The sequence below is a fragment of the Telmatherina bonti genome, assembly GCF_933228915.1.
Source record: "Telmatherina bonti genome assembly, chromosome: 13".
Taxonomy (NCBI): Eukaryota; Metazoa; Chordata; class Actinopteri; order Atheriniformes; family Telmatherinidae; genus Telmatherina; species Telmatherina bonti.
Window position 1 is genome coordinate 20,317,038 of NC_136611.1, and position 21,351 is coordinate 20,338,388.

A 21,351-nucleotide genomic window follows, 5' to 3' on the forward strand; every position below is an offset into this window, starting at 1 on the left:
AAATGCTTAATCTACTAGAGTTCAGTATAAGGTCACATTACACATTAGTAATGCACATAGTAAGCACTATATATCTTTGTAGACTATCTTTATATGTCTGTGGCAATGTCACCCAACCTAAAGAAAAATTATTTCCAATCGCTGTAAGTTTCTGTAAGTTATGCAGTCTTACTGTTGTAGATAGCTCTATCGACAGAATATGCGATTTTGACTTGATTTCCCATCGAATAACGAGATTGTATATAGGCAGTTAAGCGGGCAGCCCCTAGGTCCTTGTTACTTTTCCTTACAGCTACCCTGCGCATGTCCAACAACACGTGCGGCTCAGTGTAATAGGTAGCTAAAAAGTCGTCTACTTTTAAACTACCCGTTTTTTTTTCTTTAAATATTAGATTTCCCTCTACTTGTTTGAAGCGCCTGTAATCATTCATCAATGGGAGGTATTCAAAAGAAAAAGGTAAGCGTTGACGTCCAAGAAAAGTCAGACTAACGTACATTAGTTATTAAGCTATGTAGCTAACAGTTAGCTGGAGTGGATTTTCTGACGCACGCAGCTGTTTGGTTCAAGTCTGTTTTTGTGGGACTGTGATTTGTGTAAGTTTTTAATATGATCACACCCTTGCTTTTTAGTTTGAAAGGGGCGCCGCAACCAACTACATCACCAGAAACAGAGCTCGCAAGAAGTTACAGCTGAGCCTGCCAGACTTCAGGTACCATTATGATTACTAAAGCCTTGTATAGGGACACGCTTTAACATTATGCCCAATTACATGATGATTACTTTTATTTGTTGAAGTGCTGTTTAAAAAAAAGCAAACAACCGCCGCTCTTAATGAACTCTCCCTTCTTCTTTTTTTATTTTACTCTTTCCATTAACTCTCTGGATAAACTATTTTTAAGCTTCTGTCAAAATGGAGCATTTCATTTCAACACTTGAGGGTGATAGTGTTTCTCAATCCTGGTCCTCAAGTACCGTTGCCATGCATATTTTAGAGCACAAGTGTCACACGAGGGACAGTATCCTGCAGATTTTTCTCTTCATCCTTCAACACACCTAACCGAAATAATGGGTTGACAAGAAGCTGCTGGATCCATTTGCTTTGAATCGGGTGTTTTGGTGCAGGGAAACAAAAACCTGCCGGATATCGGGCCTTGGGGACTGGTGTTTGACACCCCTGTTTTAGAGGTAACCCTAGTTTAAAGCATGAATTAAATGAATACCTCATTAACAGATTTGAAGACAATTTGATGACAAAGCCCATTAATCTAAATCAGGCTTGTTGGGGCAAAAATGCATCTATAGGCTGATATACATTACAGCAGGGATCCCCAATCCTGGTCCTCGAGGACCAGTGTCCTGCAGGTTTTCCAAGTGTCCCTGCTGCACCACACCTGATTCAAATCAGTGTGTATTTAGCAGACATGTGCAGAGCTTGTCTGAGTCAGGTGTGTTCCAGCAGGACACTTGGAAAACCTGCAACACAGCAGTCATCAAGGACATGGCTTGGGAATCCCTGCATTAAAGGATTCTTCAAACCTTCACAGATTTAGAGACTAGATAACAAAAGACAGATCACACAAGATTTCTCTTTTTTCTCACAGCTGTGGTCTCAAACTCCAGTCCTTCACAGGTTTTCATTGTTTTGCTAGTCCAACTCACCTGACTGAAATAAATAGGTCATTGTGAAGAAGTTGACAAGAAGTTATTTGATTCAATTTGATTTTTCATCATGTCGTTGGCATGCAATATTCTAAATCTACATAGTCAGGAAAGACTTCTGTCTTAAACAGGAAGGTGCATTGATGGTTGTTTTCAACCTCTTGCTTTCTGACAAAAAGCTAGCACAAAATGGCAAAATCATTATGGACAAAGTCATGGAAATGGCAGGAATGTGGGCTGTATGAAATACAGTTAGACTTGGTGATGATTACAAGTGATGATTACATTAAAAACTGTGTCATTGGTTTTTCTATGAGCACCTCACACACTACAGGATTTCTAGTAGTTGCAGATATTAAACATGTTCAATCATTTAACTCTCCTTCCAAGACCTTAGTGGAACTGACCAGAAAAAATCTGTGTTAACACACCCCACACCACAAGATGATGAGACTCCATGTTGTTTGCTCACATCCAACAATTGGGCCTTTGCTGGCTTTGGAGGGAGATCGTGCCAAATATCGGCCCACTTATCCAGCAGTGTGCACCCATTTTAAGACATGCAGGGCAGTGGAACTTAACTACCAGGATTGGAAAACACAGGACTACGGCTAACATGGAGAACATATAAAGGACATCAGTAAAATTGAACAGAACCATTTAAATAGCTAGTTGTACTGAACTATTAGTTTTAGCTAGATGGTGTTTTTTGCCATTCAATTATATTTTCTTGGAAGTCCATTTAAAATGGAAGAATAAAGCAAACACCTTGAGGCAATCCAATTGAAATAATTAAGTTTATATCAATTGCATCTGTTTTTCTCTTCTAACTGTAAGGGCACTGTAAACCCAATACGACTGTATTGAACTGCATTGTTTTATAACATGGCCTGCACTCACCTTGTACCAGAGTTTCACTCTTCCAAATCACTGCTGATTGAATTAGCAACTAATATTGTACTTAATATTTTGTCAACCTACGTACCTTACCCTCAGAATATTTATTAAAAATTTAAATAAAAGGAATGGTTGTTTGCATGGGTTTTTTTTGTAGATATGCATATACTATGTTGAAGTTAAACAATTTTTGTGCTTTGTTTTTCAGACGGCTATGCATTCTTAAGGGCATCTATCCCCATGAACCTAAACACAAAAAGAAGGTCAATAAGGGCTCTACTGCTCCAAGGACCTTTTACCTGCTCAAAGACATCCGTTTTCTGCTGCATGAGCCAATTGTTGGGAAGTTCAGGGAGTACAAGGTACTTTAAAAGACAACTACTCAGTTTATAAATGCCTATTTTAAAAGAAGAATACCTGTCTGCTTGTTAGGGTTGTCACTATACTAAAATTCCAAGCTTAATGTTGATACTTAGGATGGTACTCAAAAATCAGTCAGAACACAACAAAGTCCAAACAATACAATAAAAAAATATTGATGAATATAAGAAAACATATTAAAATTGTAAAATAAGTAGTTTCAAAGCTCTTATTACCTCATACAAAGATAGTCTTCTCAAGACTGTTTGCTCAGTGTAGTGCAAAAAAAAAGCTGCTAGTGACCCCTTTGATGCCCACTGCAGTGCCTGTTAAAAATGAGTAGAAGTAGGTGGTCCCTTTTGTGAACTGACAGGTGCCATTGTGGTATTCAAGTGTTAATATTTGTGCTTATTAATTGTATTGATTTAGTATCTGAGAATATTTCTTTTTGTGTGTGTGGATATTATCGCGCAATCAGTCTCAAGTAAGAACTTTAAGTATCAACAAAATACAATTCCTGAAGTGTTTTAATTTTATATCAACAGATATTTGTTCGCAAGCTGAAGAAGGCTTATGGAAAAACCGAGTGGTCTGCAGTGGAAAGACTGAGAGAGAACAAGCCTACATATAAATTGGATCACATCATCAAAGAGCGGTGAGACTGTTATTTTCCACAATCAACATATGAGGGCAGACTTGAGCTTGATAGATTTTTTTGTATGTGTGAAGTTAAATGGGACATTGTCATATCAGCAGTTTTTCTCTTTATGTTGTGTAATTGGAAAAAATCATATAGCATATTACTGTACTTTACCGGTGTGCCTTTGCTTTGCAGGTACCCGTCCTTCATCGATGCCCTCCGTGATATCGACGATGCTCTTTGCATGTGCTTTCTCTTCTCCACGTTCGCCAGAACAGGAAAGTGCCATGTACAGACAATCAAACTATGCAGACGCCTCACTGTAGAGTGGATGAACTTTGTGATTACAGCTCGCGCTCTGCAAAAGGTGAAAGTTTGCAATGGGCAAAATCTGAAAAAGAGACTGGTCATACTATAACTGTAAACTTGATGTGCTTTTGACCTAATGTGTTCTGTAAATACATTAAACACTTTGTGTTTCCCTGATAGGTTTTCATCTCCATCAAGGGAATATATTATCAAGCTGATGTGATGGGACAGCTCATTACATGGGTGGTGCCATATCAGTTCTCCCATGATGTAGGTACAGATTGATGAAATATGGACAGTGGGGATTATTCTGGCAATCACTGTATTACCATGAGATTACAATGAAGGTTGGCGCAGTTATGACAGCTTTGGGACCTGACTCAGCAAAGATACACACACAAAGAAAAAACTGCATTTAGTTCACTGGCTGCATCCAAGCTGTTTGTGTGCTCTTATATTTATGCCAGATAAACCAAATTTATTTCTTACAGACATTTTTAAGTATTTTTTGCTGAAAAGCCATAGTGTGCTTATCACTGTAATGGCAGAAAACATACTGCATGGTACCCTAATTTAACATGTTTCACCTTCTGGAATCAAGATGGCCAAATGCAAATACATGAATAACATACCATGGTTTTAGTAAATGTACAATTTCAGCATTTAGGCTGATACTTAAAGGATGCCAAATAGTTTTCATGTACATTTTTCAAAATGTACTGAGATAAAGGATAATTCTTAAAGCTTTTGTCAGTGGATATTTGAAAACATCATGGTATATTTTTATTTATTTTTTTGTTTTTGTTTTCTCCTGCCAGCATCCAACAGATGTGGACTACAGAGTCATGGCGACTTTCACAGAGTTGTACACAACACTTCTGGGGTTTGTCAACTTCAGACTCTACCATTCTCTCAACTTGGTCTACCCACCAAAGGTATCTTGGAAAATGTTTCAGACATAAAATAGGAACTTTTGGATACTTTTTAGCATACCTGTTCTGAGCAATTTTTCTCCCCTTGCAGATTGATAGTAAAGCAGAATCAGAGCTGAAGGAAGATCATGAGGAGGATTACGCCATGAATTCAGAGAGCTACTCTGAAGTAAGTCTCTTATGATAAATAGCCAAAAGACCTATTAGATTTTATCATCACACAGTTTGGTGTTCAATAATTACTTTGTAGTTTTTTTTTTTTCTTTCTTTGGAACAACATCTTGGAAAAGATTATGTGACATCACATTACAACACATGGCAATCAAACAGTCTGGATAGTAAATGTGGGTAGTTGATCTAAACTCATCACATTAAGCCCATTAAAGGGTCATTCACATCAGGATGGTCAGAGGGACTCTGTTAATTTTATCTGGGATTTCTGATAAATTTCTACCTACCTTCCTTGGTTTGGGTTGTGGTCCAACTACACTTAACTCAAGCGGACCAAAATGTCTGGACTGTGTCACATGGTTAAAACAAAACAACTGCTCTTTTTTATATATTTTAGCATCCAGTGCCTTCCCCTAAACTGTTTGAGTTTCAACATGTAACCATTAATAATTTATTCTATGTTGTAACCTGTCAGCATAAATAGCAATGCCAATTTGCTAAAGTAGTTTAAACTGACTGATATGGCTATGGTAAGCGATTGTGGAAATGCATGAGATGCTGTTGAGGATGTCTTTTTATTTTGTAGTATGACTATTTTATTATTTTATTTTGGCTTTAAACAGCTTATATGTTTAAGTTTTCCCCAGGTCTTGTCCATTCTCATGTCCATAAAAACCAAAATGTTTCCAAACGCTTGTCTTGAAACCCAATGAGAGCATCTTATGCTCAGTAACAATGGCTGTTACCTTTTTATTATGTTTACACCTGGACACTTCTGGTGGACAGGTCGGACTTTACTTTGAACAATGAAAAATTGCTCAGTTTTAACTTAAGCAACTTGTTTTGGAATTTAAAATGGATCTGGTCAGCTGGTCTCTCAACGCAACTCAGCAATTTTTTTTTCCTCAAAGAATGGGCAAAGGGGAGCCGACGGGTCCCGACAGAATGCATGCTGCTGGATACATGATGAAGGTCATGTGCCTGCTGCTTCTTTCTGTGGAGGATTTCTACACAATTGGATTTATGATAACTGGGTTTCTGCTGTTTTGTGTGTGCGGGTTTCCTGGTGTCGCAAATTCTCAGGCGTGACAGCGCTGGACCGCGACTGGATGCCAGTCTTGCCTGACCTGGCGGCTGGTCGTGGTTCTGGAGCTCATCCATAAGTGGGAAACATCGTGGAGAAGCTGTTGCTCAGTTTTTGGTGGAAACTGACCCTCGATTCGGCTGTTTCTGAGTTTGACTGAGACCACTAAGGACTCAAAGCTGAGCCAAACGAAGCTTAGCTTGACCCAAAACAAATCTGTTATCTGAATCTGGCTCTCTGCACTGGCCTTGGGCAGGCTGGTTATCACGTCCCCTGGAAGGAAATTATGTCTGATGCTCAGCCCCCCTCCTAACCCCCCCCCCCCCTTTCTCAGGCTTGTGGAACTTAAACTGAACTCAGCTCTCAAAGCCGCATGTACATCGGGTGGCACAGATGAACTGGGGAAAGTTCACAGACTCACTCACTGAACGCACACTCTCCCACAATCACACCCACTGTTACAGATAACAAAACTGAACAGATTGTGGTTTTGTTCCTGATGTTTTTGTCCATGCAGAAACTAGCTGCTCTGAGTGCCAGTCTTGCACGTGTGGTATCTACAGAAGAGGAGGACGTTCAGCTCGATCAGTTTCCCGCTGAAGGCGTAAGAAATTTCAAAGCACATCATTTACAGTATCTGTTTTATTTGTGCTAAAAATATATATTCACAAAAACAGCTGTTGATTAACTAATTGGTCTCTAAAGGTAAAGGTGAAATGTCAGTTGTGTTTGCTAAACCTTTAGTGCTATGTGACTTGGGATTAGCTTTGTTTGGTTGCTACTAAGTGTTTCTCTCCTGAGAAACTTATTGTAATGATCTGGTTTGATGTTATCAGCCATGGGCACGATTCCATCAAAGGGACTTTCCTGGTAACATGATAAAAACCTTTCTAGGAACCATAAATCTTTTAAATCTGCATTAATCACATCCACTTTAATTTGCTGTCAATCATTGTTTCCAGATAAAGTTGTACCTGGCTGATGTACAAGCTGCATAGCTCCCAAACCGGGCCTGCTTGAACAAAATTGTCATTTTCTTACTTGGAGCCTTGGGAACAAAAGATTTTGATAGAAATACATTCTTGTAATGTTCTAATTAAGTTCAAGTTTGTATCGTCGTAACAGACTGAAGGCTGAATGTGTCGTCTTTCTTCTTTTTCTAGGAAGACATGGAGAAGATGGAAGCCAGGGAAAAGGAACAAAAACAGTTGGAAGCCCAGAAGAAAATTTTTGAGGGACTCAAGTTCTTCCTCAACAGAGAAGTGCCCAGAGAGTCACTGGCCTTCGTCATCCGGTGAGCCAGACATGTAGAAGTCTATATCGCAGGACAGTCATTAATCTCGTGTTGGTGCATAGGTTTTTCTATTCTCTCTTCATGGATGTTAATCAAATTGTCTGCTTTCTTTCAGGTGTTTTGGTGGTATGGTGTCCTGGGACAAGTCTGTTTGCATTGGGAGCACATATGATGTTACAGATGAGACTATCACTCATCAGATTGTTGACAGACCTAATATTGACAAACAGTACATCAACAGGTAAAAGAACTTCAGAATTCAGAATTTCTGAATGCTACAAGCGGCAACCTCCGGCAGTTAAAAGTGAAGTCTATGCACAAGTACATAAAACTGCATTCCCCCTTCATCCACTAGGGGCTGCAAAACAGGGCAAATCTCGATAGACTCCCATGTTAAAAAGGCCAACTTCACGGCAGAAATAAACATGTTTAAAGCCTGGTTCAAAAATCCATTTTTGGTTCATAGGTCAGGTTTATCTTAATGACAACTGTAGGGGAGTGAATTTTTTTCAAACTCGCTAGTTTAAATGTATTTTAATCTTGAAATTTGGCATATTTAGGGGCGTGTCCTTTTGATTGACAGGTACCCGATCTTTCACTTCAAGTAAGAAGAGCGTAGGACAACCGTGGTTGTCCTACGCTCTTCTTACGCAATGTAACTTAGCTTTCGCCCACTTACCTCTGTTAGCTGGTCTGCTCCTGTTATCTGCGGGTTAGCTCTTAGCTACAGGCAGCTCGGAGTTCGCTCGATGTCAACCATCCACCATGACACTCGCAGCCCCCCTCTCAGCTTCACCTCTTTGCACATATTCGTATTTTCCGGGCGAGACGACACGCATGGTCTGCCAAGATGACGATGGTAGGAACCGCCCACCAAACTTCAATTCAGCTTTTCAGAAACCTATGGGGGATGTCACGGAGGCTCCGTCTATCTTTTTATATACAGTCTATGGTTACTTAACAAGAACACAACAAATCTTGTACAGACATCTGAATCCTGAACACAGGAAGTCTCCTCATAGTAATCCTTATGCATTAACTTCCCCTTTACAATGCTGCCATTCACAGAGGACTCACTGCTCCCTCAGAGCAGTACTGTTCCTCATCATTTTTGGCACTTTCCATTATTTCTTGACCAAAAAAACACACAAATCCCACCAAAAAGCAAGTTTATGTTCTAAACATTTCATATATTCCTTGCTGCCATAAAAACTTACTTTCATATCCCCTATTTTTTGTTTCAGGTACTATATTCAACCCCAGTGGGTGTATGATTGTGTCAATGCCAAAATGTTGCTACCTGTGGAAGACTATTTCCTTGGAGTGACTCTGCCTCCTCACCTGTCACCATTTGTTGAGGAGAAGGAAGGAGATTATGTGCCTCCAGATAGACTGAAGATAATGGCCTTGCAGAAAGGAGAAAAACCTGGTGCGGATTAAACATTGTTTTGATATATGCATTAAAAAAAAAAGACAGCTGTTGAATCAGTTATGTGAGATTTTTATTAAATGTTAATTTATAGTTTCAATAATCTTCTGCCCTTAATTTGTCTGTTTTGTTTATCAAATCATTGAGATGTTTGTTCTCCTCCCCCTTTTTAAGCTCAAGAAGATGAGGGTGAGGAGGAGGAGGAGGAGGAGGATGAAGAAGAGGAGGAAGAGGATGAAGATGAAGAGGAGGAAGAAGAGGAAGAAGCAGAAGAAAAGAACCTGAAGAAGATGGAAGAGCAAAGATCCCAGGGCAAGGTAGGAGATTTATTTCTATTTTCAGTTGCTATTTCTTGTATTTTGTTTGCATAACTTTTGGAATTTTGATTGTCTGTCTTCCTGCTAGTCTTTGCAAGTCAAAGTAACAGCTGGAAAAGTGAAGGCAGAAAATCGAGCACGCTTGGAGCAGGAGGAGAAGGCAGAGGAGAAACGTCTTGCCATCATGATGATGAAGAAGAGAGAGAAGTACCTGTATGACAAAATCATGTTTGGAAAGAAAAGAAAAATCAGAGAGGTACTTTTAAATTTCTTTTCCATTAAATTCTCAGTGAGGTAGTTCAGCTATGTAATATTTGTAAATGTTTAACTTTGGCTACTCAATTATCAAAGAATGTTATCTAAGAATGCTGCTGTTGTGTAGGTGCTGTGTGGAGAGCACACAGTCCCAGCCATGACCTCCTGAGTTTACTAACCTCAAACATGCTGGTGTGACTAGGACAGAAAATTTTACAGTATCCATCTCTTTCAACAGGCTAACAAGCTTGCTGCCAAGAGGAAAGCCTATGATGATGCTGAAAAAGCAAAGAAGAAAAAAGCCAGAAAATGATTCCTCTCACAATGACCCGCTCACAGTCGTTTTGTCTAAATCTTTGGGACATTGAGTACATGACAGGTCGACCTGATAAAGCAAGTTTCTGAGTATAAGGGGGTATGTGCACTCTAATTGTTGTGCATTGACTTGCATAATTTCCTAAAGAAATACAGGATGTTTGCATCTGCTAATTATAGAACTATTGATGTAAAAGTGATTGCCTTGATATTGTTTATATGATTTCTTGTATCGTCAGACATTTTCCATTTCATTTTACCATTTGTTTAAACAAGTTTTATTTTAAAGTAAAAACAGTTTGAGTCTCTTACTTGCATGCCCAGTGATCTTCATATGTGTCTGCTTTTTAAATGAATATTTATGATCCAGGCAAGCCTCTCGTATCTTTGCCCTTGCTTACAACAGTTTGTTTTACAAAGTCATACAGTTTTGAATGGATACTCAAAACATGCAGATTATGCATCAAAAGCCAAGGAATTCACATTTGTGTAGAGGCTGGAATCTTTGCAGCTGTTTTGTGGCTGTAGTAAAGATTGGTCCACTCAGTGGGTGTTGATGATGAATGAGAGCTGATCCCACTGCCCCAGAGGTTGTGTGAACCTACAGGGCAAAGGCCAAGCCAGTCATGCTCTCCAGGCCTAAGCCTCCTTATGCAGTTGTGACACTCGCTGTCACCTCCTGCCCTCCTGTCTTTACACCCAGTTTTAAATTCCATGCAGGCCCACCCAGTTCGGATCTCAGCCTGGCACTCGGCGTGCCTGTAGGCAAAGGCACTCTGCTGAACAAAAGCAGCAGTGTTGGTCTTCTGTGTGACAAGTGTGGGATGCGCAGTGCAGATCAATGTGCTCTCCAGGAATTCAGGCCTTGGTATAAAAGGGGATGGAGTTCATGTGTACTGTATTGGATGAGGCTTTGTGGTCACATATTGCTCCATCCTGTCATGCAGGGTCAAATAGACTCGTCACTAAGGGTGGACTGTTCTTTTTTTTTTTTTTTTTTTTTCTCTCTCTCTACTGAAATGTCTGCCGTTTTCCTCAAGAGATGATTGAAAACAGCAGTTTAATGAATGTATATTATAGGTCATGTGTACCACAGCAAAAATACTGTGTGGGAGAGAAATCCTTTTGCACTGGGGACAAGCTGTAAAATCATACATATTGTGATAGTCCAAAATCTGTTTATTCTTATACTTGATCTGTTCATTTTCTTTTTTTAAAAGGCTGTATCGTGTATATTCCTCCTACCACACGGCTTGTAAATTTCATTTCAGACAATAGAGCAGTCTTGATCAGCAGGAACAATTAGAACCTTTGTTATTTGGATTTCTGCATTTGTTCTTTTATGCCGTTTTCTACCCCTCCTATCAGCCTGCAGCTCCAACTACAGTGTCTACTCTCAATAGCCTTCTGTATGAAGACGGGACAGAGACAATACGCCTTCTCTCCTCCCTCCCTCTCTTGTGCTGGGTCTCCCCGCCTCTTTTACGCTAACTGACAAGTGCATGTCCCCTGGCAAAAACCCTGACGTCAAAGGTGGCTATATGAGCCTCCCTGTTGTGCTGTATTCAGCTAGGTCAGTTTTAGAATGGGAAGTTTAGGGAGCAGGAAGCCTGGAGGCATCAGGTGCTCATGAAGAGGGAAAGACGAGAGGGTAAAGTAACTGAATGACATTGACATTGCTGGATATGTGATAGGGCGAGCGCAGAACAGTGCTTGGTCTTTAACAATATGTGTATGCCAAGATCAGACAGAACGGAAATTAAAGTGTACTGAATATCTGGCATTAAATGGACAACACAATGCAGGAAGGCAGGAAACTCCTCTACTAGTTTCTCTTTGGATTGATGTGTGAAGGTAAGAAATCCTCCAGTCTTTTAAATGGTCTATTCAATATGAAGCCCAGTATAACTCACAGGTATTGCAGCATGTAGCTTCTAAATGCACTCTTAAGGAAAAAATTCAATCCACTGCTATTTTCTTCTGCATAAAGTCTTGGATTTTAATGCTGTTAAATGCGATCTTGGAGAAAATATTAACGTTTGCAAGCAAAATTGCAAGGCAACTTTTTTTCCCAGGTGCTTTACAACTCTAGCAAGCAGGAGATATTTGTGAGTAATGTACACGAGTTTAGTTGATTAAAACTATTAAATGAAAAAATGATCATGTAAATAAACATGGAAATCCTCTAGTGAAATTCATTTAAACTGGACTACTGATACATAGAAAACAGATGGCTAAATACAATATTGGAAAATCATAAAACAAATTTGTGGTGGGGGTGGGATTAAAAGTTTGTTTAAATATACCAGCATTTGTCAACTTGTTTAAAACCCTTTTCCAAAAGCTTGAACACTATCACAAAAGAATTTTCTCCAAATATTTTCTTGATTTGTGGAACAACTTAGAGTAACAGGAAGATCTGAGTACTCTTCCTGGCTCATGAATGGTTTTATAGACAAGTGTATTGCTATGTAGTGTCTTATAAATGAAACTAAATATAGTAATCAATATGGGCGGGGCTGAAATTTGAAAATATGTATAAAATGTATGTGAATATACATATGTATATATGTATAAAATATGTGTGAAAAGACTTGGTTGTTTTCATTTTTGGAGATTCCCTTACCTCTTAGTTAAAAATTATTCATTCTAAAGAAAAGTCTGCAGGGATTTGTTGTCAAACTAGTGCAGCTTCCCAGAGCTGCCACAACCTGCTGCAAGTTGACACAGGTTGCCAGAACCTGCCAGAGCAGTTCCCACAAGCCGCACATTTCTGAAGCTGTTGTTGCCCAACTGCATCGAGAAGCTGAGAAACAGCACCTCGCAACTTGGGATGCTGCGTAATGTTGCAGCTGAGTTTTGCTTTAAACTCTATTTCACTGTAGTGAGACAAGTATGCAACCCCAAAAACTGATCACAAATCCATCCTGGCCACCCAACTGGAAATTTCCTGACTCCACCACTGCCTCCTGGAGAAGTTGGCCCTGACCTGCCAGAGCCAGCAAACAGCTGCTTTGGTTTGTGGAAACTGGGGTTGATTAAATTACATGAACATTCATTTTTATACTATGATCTTTCAATGATTGTCATTATACAGTGTGTTTTTGTGTACCCTTCAGTTTTAACATGTGACTGTTTTGATGCAGTCACTTGAAATGATTTGAATCTCTGTCATATTTACGGAACAAGTTCACTGGAATTTATCAGGGAAGTGAACTAATCTACCTTCCTTTCTATCTTTACGGCTGCTGCCACAGATGGACTGACAAGTATGTCCTTTACTGTATGTGTAGCTGCAGTTATGATACATTATTTTGGTGTGTCCAAACTTTCTGATTGATAGTCCTGTTTGGTTGTCATTGTGCCAACTCAGTTATAGTTCTATAGTTAAAACCTGTAACCTGTGCTGAATTCATAAGTAACACTACGACACGTTAGGTCTTATTCTTTCTTTTTTTTTTAAGTTCTTTTGTGAAAACTTGTATGCTACACGCAGTGAAATGTTTAATATGTTGCATGTCTCATTGTAGGTTTTACTGTTAAAAGTTCTTTTGCTTCTGGCTGTTCCCTCTTATTGAAATTTTGGACAAATAAATGAGAAGCAATGCAATATTTTATATATTTAGCCAGTGTCCTGACAAACACATGGAAAGAGAGACAGATTAGTGAGCACAGTCTGCAGCTGGCTTGGGTACTTTACCAGATGTTTACATATAGACTTAAATAATGTACAAATATGGAAGCCAGTGAGCCCATTGTTTTCAATCACGAAACACAACAATCACATGTCTTATTGCTTCCAGGTGCAGGAAACGTGACCATGGAGCACATACATTCATATGAGTGAATTGTGAGACTTAAGACCTGAAGAAATTGTGGAAATAAGGAGAAGTGTATTTGTGTGAAAATTAGTCTAGATGGATCATATCAAAATAGAAATGAGTTTTAAAAGAAGAAGGATCGTACCAATTGACTCGAATAGGTAAATGGGTCTAAAAGGAGGCCAGTAACCTGGAGAAGTTTGACACTGAAGCAAAAACATGAAAAGTAAATTTTAATCAGATGAGTGTGCAACTTTCTCATTGAACTTGTACAGAAATTTTCAGAAAGGCTTTGACTTCTCGTTTTTCTACAATGTTTAGTAGGTAACAGAAAATGAACATTACTGAGCACTCTGTGGTATCTAGCATATTGTTATCAGTGTGGTGAGACAGATATTTTTCTTGTGTAGGGCTTTCAGTGGCAATTTTTTAATCTAATTTGCAATATTGTCTTTTTTTTAATGATTGTGTGTGATAAAAATGGAATAATTATTTATTATTTTGTTACCTTGTCAATTTTATTTTATATTGTTTACAAAGAAAAAAGCTAAAACTGATATCTTTAACTACTGCCACCCTGCTTGGAAATAAAAACTTATTATTATGACCAATAATTAATTAAAGGCAGATCATTCAATGATTGGGAAATTTCAAGCAAGACCTATCTGTATTGCAATGGTATCGGCAATACTTGCCCTGGATTTACTGGGTATCCGATCAATAGCAAGATTTGCAGTATCTATCACCCAGACCTAGACTGGCAACAGCTTTTCCGACCACCAATCATATGGGCAGAATTGGTCACCTTGGTAACCAGAAAAACTGACAGGTATTTTCGGGAGCTTCTTGTGCTTCATACGCTTCATGTGTGATAGAAATTATTAGCATATAAAAGAAAATTTTAGTCCCTTGATAAGGTCACCTATAGACCTAGTTGCTGGTAAATAGCCTACGTTTTAATCCCAGGTCGGTAATAGTTGGACTGTCATTGCAACAGTAAAAAAAAAAAAACTTGATCTAATGTGCTTCTTTGCTTTCAACATTGGTTGTTTTCTTATGAATTAGCTCTTCCATACCAAAATGTCAAAGCTGGTTTTATCACAGAAATGTGACAGCTGGTGTGGTCTGGTCTGAACCTGCGACATTGTTAGTTTAGACTATCTCCGTCACATTAATAAACCCGTTATGGACAACTCGAACTTACTTTGTACAGCGATAAAGTAGCTAATCTTGAAGGAAATATGCTGAGAAACTGCGAGATCCCGATACAATTTGTAAAAAAACAAAACAAAACAAAACACAAAACAGGATGTTCTGAGATAGTCTTTTTCAGAAATTTTAGAAAAGAAAAAATGATTTCCGTAAATTCTAAATTAAATTCTAAAATTTTTATGATAGAATTTTAAAAAAAAAGTTTTTACAAAGAAAAACAAATTAAATGAAAATATTTAAGCAGACACAGGCAATGAGTCTCATTATTTATTTATTTATTTATTTGTTTGTTTGAAGAGCAATTAATCCAATCTCTATCTGAGAATGACTGCAAATTAGTTGTTGTCCTGAAATCAATAGATTTAAAGTTTATCATCAAATAAGCTTTAAAAGGATTCATACTATTATACGTGGTGTTTTAGTCATATTATAATTACTTCACTTAAAATTAACTGTACAATAATTCAAGTCGCCACTGATAAAAACTCTCAACGATAATATTTATGCAGAACACATTTAGACCAAGGGCTTTTCTCACCTTCAATACAGACTGGGGAAATTGCATTTTTCTTTTGAAATGCCATCAAAATCCAAAAGAATGCATCTTGATGTGTACTGCTCTGTGTTTGGGTCTCACTGGATAATGCAATGAAGTCCAGGTGGCAGGTATTACTTTGTTACTGATGTAGCTGAGTCAGCAGCTCGTCTTACCACAGGTTAGAACATTGGATCACTTTCCATTAGTGCATAATTTATTCTCTGGGACCGCTGAAAAATACCAGGTTAGTCATTTTCAAGTCACAAGATTCATTTAGGTAACTTTGTCACAAGGTCATTTTGTAGCTTACACTACAATTTTAACTACATTCTGTACTTGATATGTCTATGAAAACAAAAAAAAAAATGAAATGAGGTTGACTGAATACTGCTCTTGCTTGAGGGCTCTGCATCTGCAAGTATGGTAAACCTTAAAATATAACCTTCTGGGGCTGTTCTCTACACTTTATTGTAAATAAAATAACTGGTCAAATTAACCTTCAGTCAGTATCACATCTGAACCACCACAATAAGCCCAATTCAAAAGCTATGAATAAGATGACCTGCTGTTGGTAAATATCACTAAATTCTATCTGAGCAGTCTTCTCTGTCACAGACTGTTAGAGTAGTGTTGCTTGTTTCTGACTCCTTTTGAAACAAGAGAAACAAGATTGCGATCTACATGTAGTCACTTTTCAATTAAATTCTCAAGCTACCAAATAAATCATTCAGTGCAGCCACCGCGTTGAGTTTTACTTCTCCATAGGAGAGATCATTTAAGAAACTGTTAAAGCATAACAGAGAACTCAGCTTTCTTTAGAAGTAAGAATAAAATTATGACTGGGCAGGTTGCAAGAAAGAAATCAGACTCACGAAGGTGGATTATTTCAAACAATCCTTCAAATGAGATATTTTGTGTATCTTTAAGGTTAGCTGATTCGCCTGGACCATGACTGGCAGACAAGGGAAGCAGTGGAGGTCCATGTGCAAAGGCCTGGTCCTGGGTACATTTCTGACAAGCTGCATGATCCTTCTTTACTGCCTCTCCACTCCACAGATCAACTTCACTCCGCCTGAGTAAGAATCATGATGCTGGTGTACAAATCTTTCATTAAAAATATGTTGTTATATTTAATGTTGACAGTGAGAATTCTATTTTGTTTGAAATTATGAGCTAAGTTTTAACCCTAAGTTGGGAAATAAGCAGCAATACTGTTCACCCTCAATGGTGCCATTGCAGATGAATAAGTTATCCAAACCTAGATATTTTGGTGGTCCTTCTCCTTTTAACCTACATGAGGAAAATTCCCTCAGCGCCAGAGAAGGTGGCTTTATTCTTAGTTTTGTTTACGGTGCATGGAAATTTAAAGTCGTGGATGCAAGGACTGACTGTGACATTTTCTTTAACTCATTCTGATATTAGTATTACAAAACTGTATTTGTTTTTAAAGAAGGGCTGCACGAATACCTGAAAATCACTGCATTTAAAAATGTTTAAGCCTGTTCTCAGAGAAAAACTTCTTACTCTCTGAATCTTTTATTGTTACTTGCTGAAAATGATAAAACTGCTAAACTCTTCATGAAAAACCACATTAATTGAGTTCAGTTTGAAATCTACTATTGTCCAAGTCTGTCACAGCATTTCAAACGTCTTCCCATCTTTACTTCTGAAAGACTCAGTCTGTACTGTAGAGTTTGATTGATAAATTATTAAAGCTGGGGTAGGTAATGTTGGGGAGCTAGCAAGAAGTGAAAGTAGCACCCTGTCTTTGCTCCTTCCCCTCTGGTTTTGCTCCTTGCGTGATCCAAGGCTTTTTTCTCAACTCCGCCAAGGAGGTTACGTTTTTACCTGCGTTTGTCTGTTTGTGTTCAAGATAATTTAAAAAGTTACGTATGGATTTTAATTAGATTTTCGTAAGTTGTTGTAATTTGAAAAGGAAGAACAGGTTTAATTTAGGTGGTGAACAAGATCACCAAACTCGGCCCGAACGTTTTGATTGGTCAGAGTTTTTACAGATTTACAATAAACTGAGGGGTATAACTATATTACTTATTGTTCATGATTTAAAAATGTACAGACTACTATCAGGACGAGAAACCACTTCACCCAGAGCAAAAAAAAATGTCTCTGAGCAAGATTACCTGCCCCAGCTTCAAATCAAACTATGCTGACTGAAGTCTTTCATCACACAAAGTTTCTAAATATTTTCAGTATTTATAATGCTTTGCTGAATCAATTTAATATGCTAATATTTTTCTGATCCTATTATTTATTTCTCTTTAGGGTCCCAGTACCTTACTCCTGTGCCCACCGTCCATCACAGCTCCACTCCAAACAAACTACAAACAGTTCACAAAAACCCTCTGGCCAGTTCTGTTCCCCTAAAGTGGACATTATGTTCATGAAGACCCACAAGACAGCCAGTAGCACTTTCCTCAACATACTTTTCCGCTTTGGAGAGAAACACCAGCTAAAATTTGCCTTTCCAGACAGCAGGAATGACTTTTTCTATCCATCCCTGTTTCAGCGATCGCAGGTTAAAGACTACAGACCTGGAATGTGCTTCAATATAATCTGTAATCACATGCGTTTCAATGCACCAGAAGTGGCTAAGCTGCTACCAACAGATACATCTTACATCACCATTCTACGAGATCCTGCTGAACTTTTTGAGTCATCTTTCCACTACTTTGGCCGGCTGGTGCCTTTAACCTGGAAGATACCAGGTGATGACAAATTGACTGAGTTCCTGTTAAACCCCCACAGCTATTTTGATCCCGAAGGCTTCAACTCTTTCTACCTAAAAAATCTGCTGTTCTTTGACTTTGGGCAGGATAACACTCTGGAGGCGGATGATCTGCGGGTAGACAAGGGAATCAAATTCATCTCTGAGCGTTTTCAGCTTGTCATGTTGGTGGAGTACTTCGAAGAATCACTGATCTTGCTCAAGAATGCACTCTGCTGGGAGATGGAGGACTTGCTCTTTTTCAAGCTCAATGCCCGCAAGGGATCCACCGTGTCTAAGCTTACTCCTGAGCTGAGGGCCAGGGCCCTTGAGTGGAATACCATTGACTGGAAGCTATATCAGCATTTCAACCAAACATTTTGGAGGAAGATAGATGCTTATGGACGGCAGCGAATGGCTGAGGATGTGGCAGAGCTCAGGAAGAGAAACGAAGAGATGGCATCTATCTGCATTGAGGGAGGACATGCGGTGGAAGCTGGTAACATTTACGAGACAGCCATGCAACCATGGCAGCCAATTGGAGAGAAGTCCATCATGGGGTACAACTTAAAGAAAAATGTGGACAAAGCTCATCGGAAGTTGTGCCGTAAGATGTTGACGCCAGAGATTCAATACCTCACAGAACTCGGTGTAAACCTGTGGATTACCAAGCTGTGGGGTCATGTTCGAGATCTCATTAATTTATAATTTCATATTAAAAAGCCAAGGGGCTTATTCAACACTGAAAGACTGTATTCAAGTAAAGTTATTCTGATGATGCAGCTGATAGATTGATTGATGAAATTTCCTGCCACATTTCCCTTCTCAAATAGTTGTACGTGTAAGTATTTACTTGTTTGCATTTCACATCACTGTATATCATAATGAACTGGATGTTGGAGGTTGTTGACCTCACAATCTATAAATGTTGGGAAAGTTTACTACTTCCAGCTGAAGCTCAGTATTGATCTCTGTGAGTTGTTTTCAAACATTAAAATGCTCTTCCTCTTAGATGTGTGTTTTGCAATGGAGAAGTTCAGTAAAATATGATGTTCACCACTAATGTTGTTGAAAATGAGAAATAATTGATATCATCTCACAATTTTATGACTATGTGAAGACAAAAGAATTATACATGACTCTACTTGGATTCCTCATAAAAGGCTCAAATACAGTATAATGTAGAAATATTGAATGTATACATTGCACCTAAATTTACTGAATATGGAAGGCAAAACTGTCCTATTTTAAAATCACAAGCCAGATATAGACTCCTGTGGTGCTAGACCAGAGGTGACTATACTGGCCAGTCACTGACCAGCTCCAGTCTTTGAGGGCCACAATTCCACAGGTTTTCCATGCAACCCTGCTCCAGGACCATTAACTCCAAATTAATCAGACATTGTGTAGCCCTTTTGGACCGACTTTGGCCAGCCTTGTGCTAGAAGTTTGTTCCATCTCATAACAGAAACAGGTTTAACTAAGCACACCTTTAAAAGAGCCACAAAAGTTACATGACATTAATACAACCGTTTTAATAGTGTTCTGAACATAATGCTATTTTAAATATTGTTTTAAATTATATTGCTTTAATGATGTCTACTTTTAAATTAACGGTTGCAGACATGAGGGATCTGAAACATACATGTTTGTCATTCAAACATTTGCCCAAAAAACATGTTAAAAAAAATCATTAAATCAATTAAAAAGCAAGTAAAGCAGTACGCAATCAAGAGGAAAGCTATTTTCCTTCTTCCTGTACTAGATCCTGTTAATTACATTGTAATGTTGGCTGAATTCTGCTACGTGAAACGTTAGTTTGCAGTTATCCTGGTTTGCTGAAATAACATTAACCCTCAGCAACACAAGACAACACAAGCTCTCATCTGTGGTCCGATGGGTACATGTGTTGGGATTGGCTTTGGATCCTTCCACTGATATATTTTTATATGCATTCACCATTTCCTTCAGGGGTTCAATATTTGTTCATGGATTGAGTTATTCTTTATTTATTTATTTACTATTTACTTTATACAATCCAGCACTGCTACTGGCAAAATGTGATAATCATTTTATTCTCAAAATAAACTGAAATGTAATATGCATGTGTTCAGAATATAAATATTTCCTGTTGATCTGTTATTGTTTGTTTAATCTTCATTGTTAGATGAATTTTTAATTTATCCAGTGAAAAGGTGACACATAGATAGATAGATAGATAGATAGATAGATAGATAGATAGATAGATAGATAGATAGATAGATAGATAGATAGATACATAGATAGATATGTTTGGTGTTGTATTAGTTTCTTTCTTTTTCTCTCTTCCTCTAATAATGGCCTCTTGGTTTTTTTTTCCTCAATAAAGCATACATCTGATCAGTCACTTTGTTGATATCCAGCTGTCCTGGAAAAAAAAGTTGCAAAGTACAAGTTCTATCCACCTGGACACGACTGAGCTAACACACTGTATCTCCAGAAATGCACAAAATGAATTTCAGTGTACTGCCAAATGAAGTCAAGGATGCATATTTTTATGTTTAAAAAGTTACAAAGAACAATGTTTTGACAACTTTTGCTTTGAAAATGAAAAAATATTAAATAAAACAATACAGAGGTTTTTTTTCCTTGCTGTTTTTAACCCTAAACAGCAAGGATCTTTTAATTTGTATGTATGTATGTATGTATGTATGTATGTATGTATGTATGAACTCATTGGGCCTCCAATGGCTCCTTATTTGACAGGGGATTGTTGTGGTAGAACAGTGGTTCCCAAACAGTGGGGCAGGCCCCTCAGGGGGGTTAGGGTTATCACAGGAGGGGTGTGACAAAGTGAAACAGAACTTGTAAGTTTTTACACTGGATGAATTTGTAAAAGTATCCATAGTGCTCCAATGAAAAAAAAGAGAACAAACTATGATGGACCATATCTATCCCTGCTTGACCAGTAATAGTAATTATCAATGGTGGGTAATAATGAGACAACAGTCTTTTGCATGTACCAAAATATTATCATCTCTTATAATGAAGTATGAAGCCAAACAATTTACAACACCACTTTGGGAACTTTCTCATCCTGCACACAAAGAAAAGCCTGAGGGTAACCTAAGAAATAAACTATCCAACTATCATATTTAGCACAGTTGTTTTACTTAAGCAGCATCGTCTCATAGACACTCACCTAAAGTAGTTTGCAGAGATTTCTGTTTTAAAATGCTTCACACTAAAGCAGAAGAATGGACAATAATACTGTCACGGTCTTAATTATAGCTGCCTACCATACAGCCACTAAAACTCAAGTATTTCTTGGTATGTTTCTTTGGTTCATGTGACGGGAGAGGCTCGACATTATTGTCGTCGATGAAAATGGGGCCCTGCAGAAAAGGTTTGGA

At 38.3% G+C, this 21,351-nt stretch overlaps 2 protein-coding genes across 2 annotated transcripts; both read left to right on the forward strand.

Moving 5' to 3' along the window:
- Positions 1-314: 314 nt before the first annotated feature.
- Positions 315-9,977, forward strand: pes (pescadillo). The gene is made up of 15 exons (XM_079251293.1): positions 315-457; positions 631-710; positions 2,766-2,919; positions 3,463-3,572; positions 3,753-3,924; positions 4,047-4,136; positions 4,685-4,801; positions 4,890-4,967; positions 6,571-6,657; positions 7,217-7,347; positions 7,463-7,588; positions 8,592-8,776; positions 8,951-9,093; positions 9,182-9,349; positions 9,587-9,977. Exons 1-15 carry the CDS (start codon positions 434-436, stop codon positions 9,659-9,661), a joined length of 1,740 nt encoding a protein of 579 aa, XP_079107419.1. The 5' UTR covers positions 315-433; the 3' UTR covers positions 9,662-9,977.
- Positions 9,978-10,156: 179 nt separating this feature from the next.
- gal3st1a (galactose-3-O-sulfotransferase 1a) lies at positions 10,157-19,474 on the forward strand. Its single transcript, XM_079251294.1, has 3 exons — positions 10,157-11,517; positions 16,162-16,310; positions 17,518-19,474. Exons 2-3 carry the CDS (start codon positions 16,183-16,185, stop codon positions 18,665-18,667), a joined length of 1,278 nt encoding a protein of 425 aa, XP_079107420.1. The 5' UTR covers positions 10,157-11,517; positions 16,162-16,182; the 3' UTR covers positions 18,668-19,474.
- Positions 19,475-21,351: the final 1,877 nt, after the last annotated feature.

What these genes read in the sequence shown, in the direction of transcription:
- gal3st1a (XM_079251294.1), top strand. Translation starts at nt 16,183, where the DNA reads ATGACTGGCAGACAAGGGAAGCAGTGGAGGTCCATGTGCAAAGGCCTG. An exon ending in ATCAACTTCACTCCGCCTGA is followed by an intron (nt 16,311 to 17,517) that starts GTAAGAATCATG and finishes ATTTCTCTTTAG; the next exon opens with GGTCCCAGTACCTTACTCCT.
- pes (XM_079251293.1), top strand. Translation starts at nt 434, where the DNA reads ATGGGAGGTATTCAAAAGAAAAAG. An exon ending in TCACTGGCCTTCGTCATCCG is followed by an intron (nt 7,348 to 7,462) that starts GTGAGCCAGACA and finishes GCTTTCTTTCAG; the next exon opens with GTGTTTTGGTGGTATGGTGT. An exon ending in GACAAACAGTACATCAACAG is followed by an intron (nt 7,589 to 8,591) that starts GTAAAAGAACTT and finishes TTTTTGTTTCAG; the next exon opens with GTACTATATTCAACCCCAGT.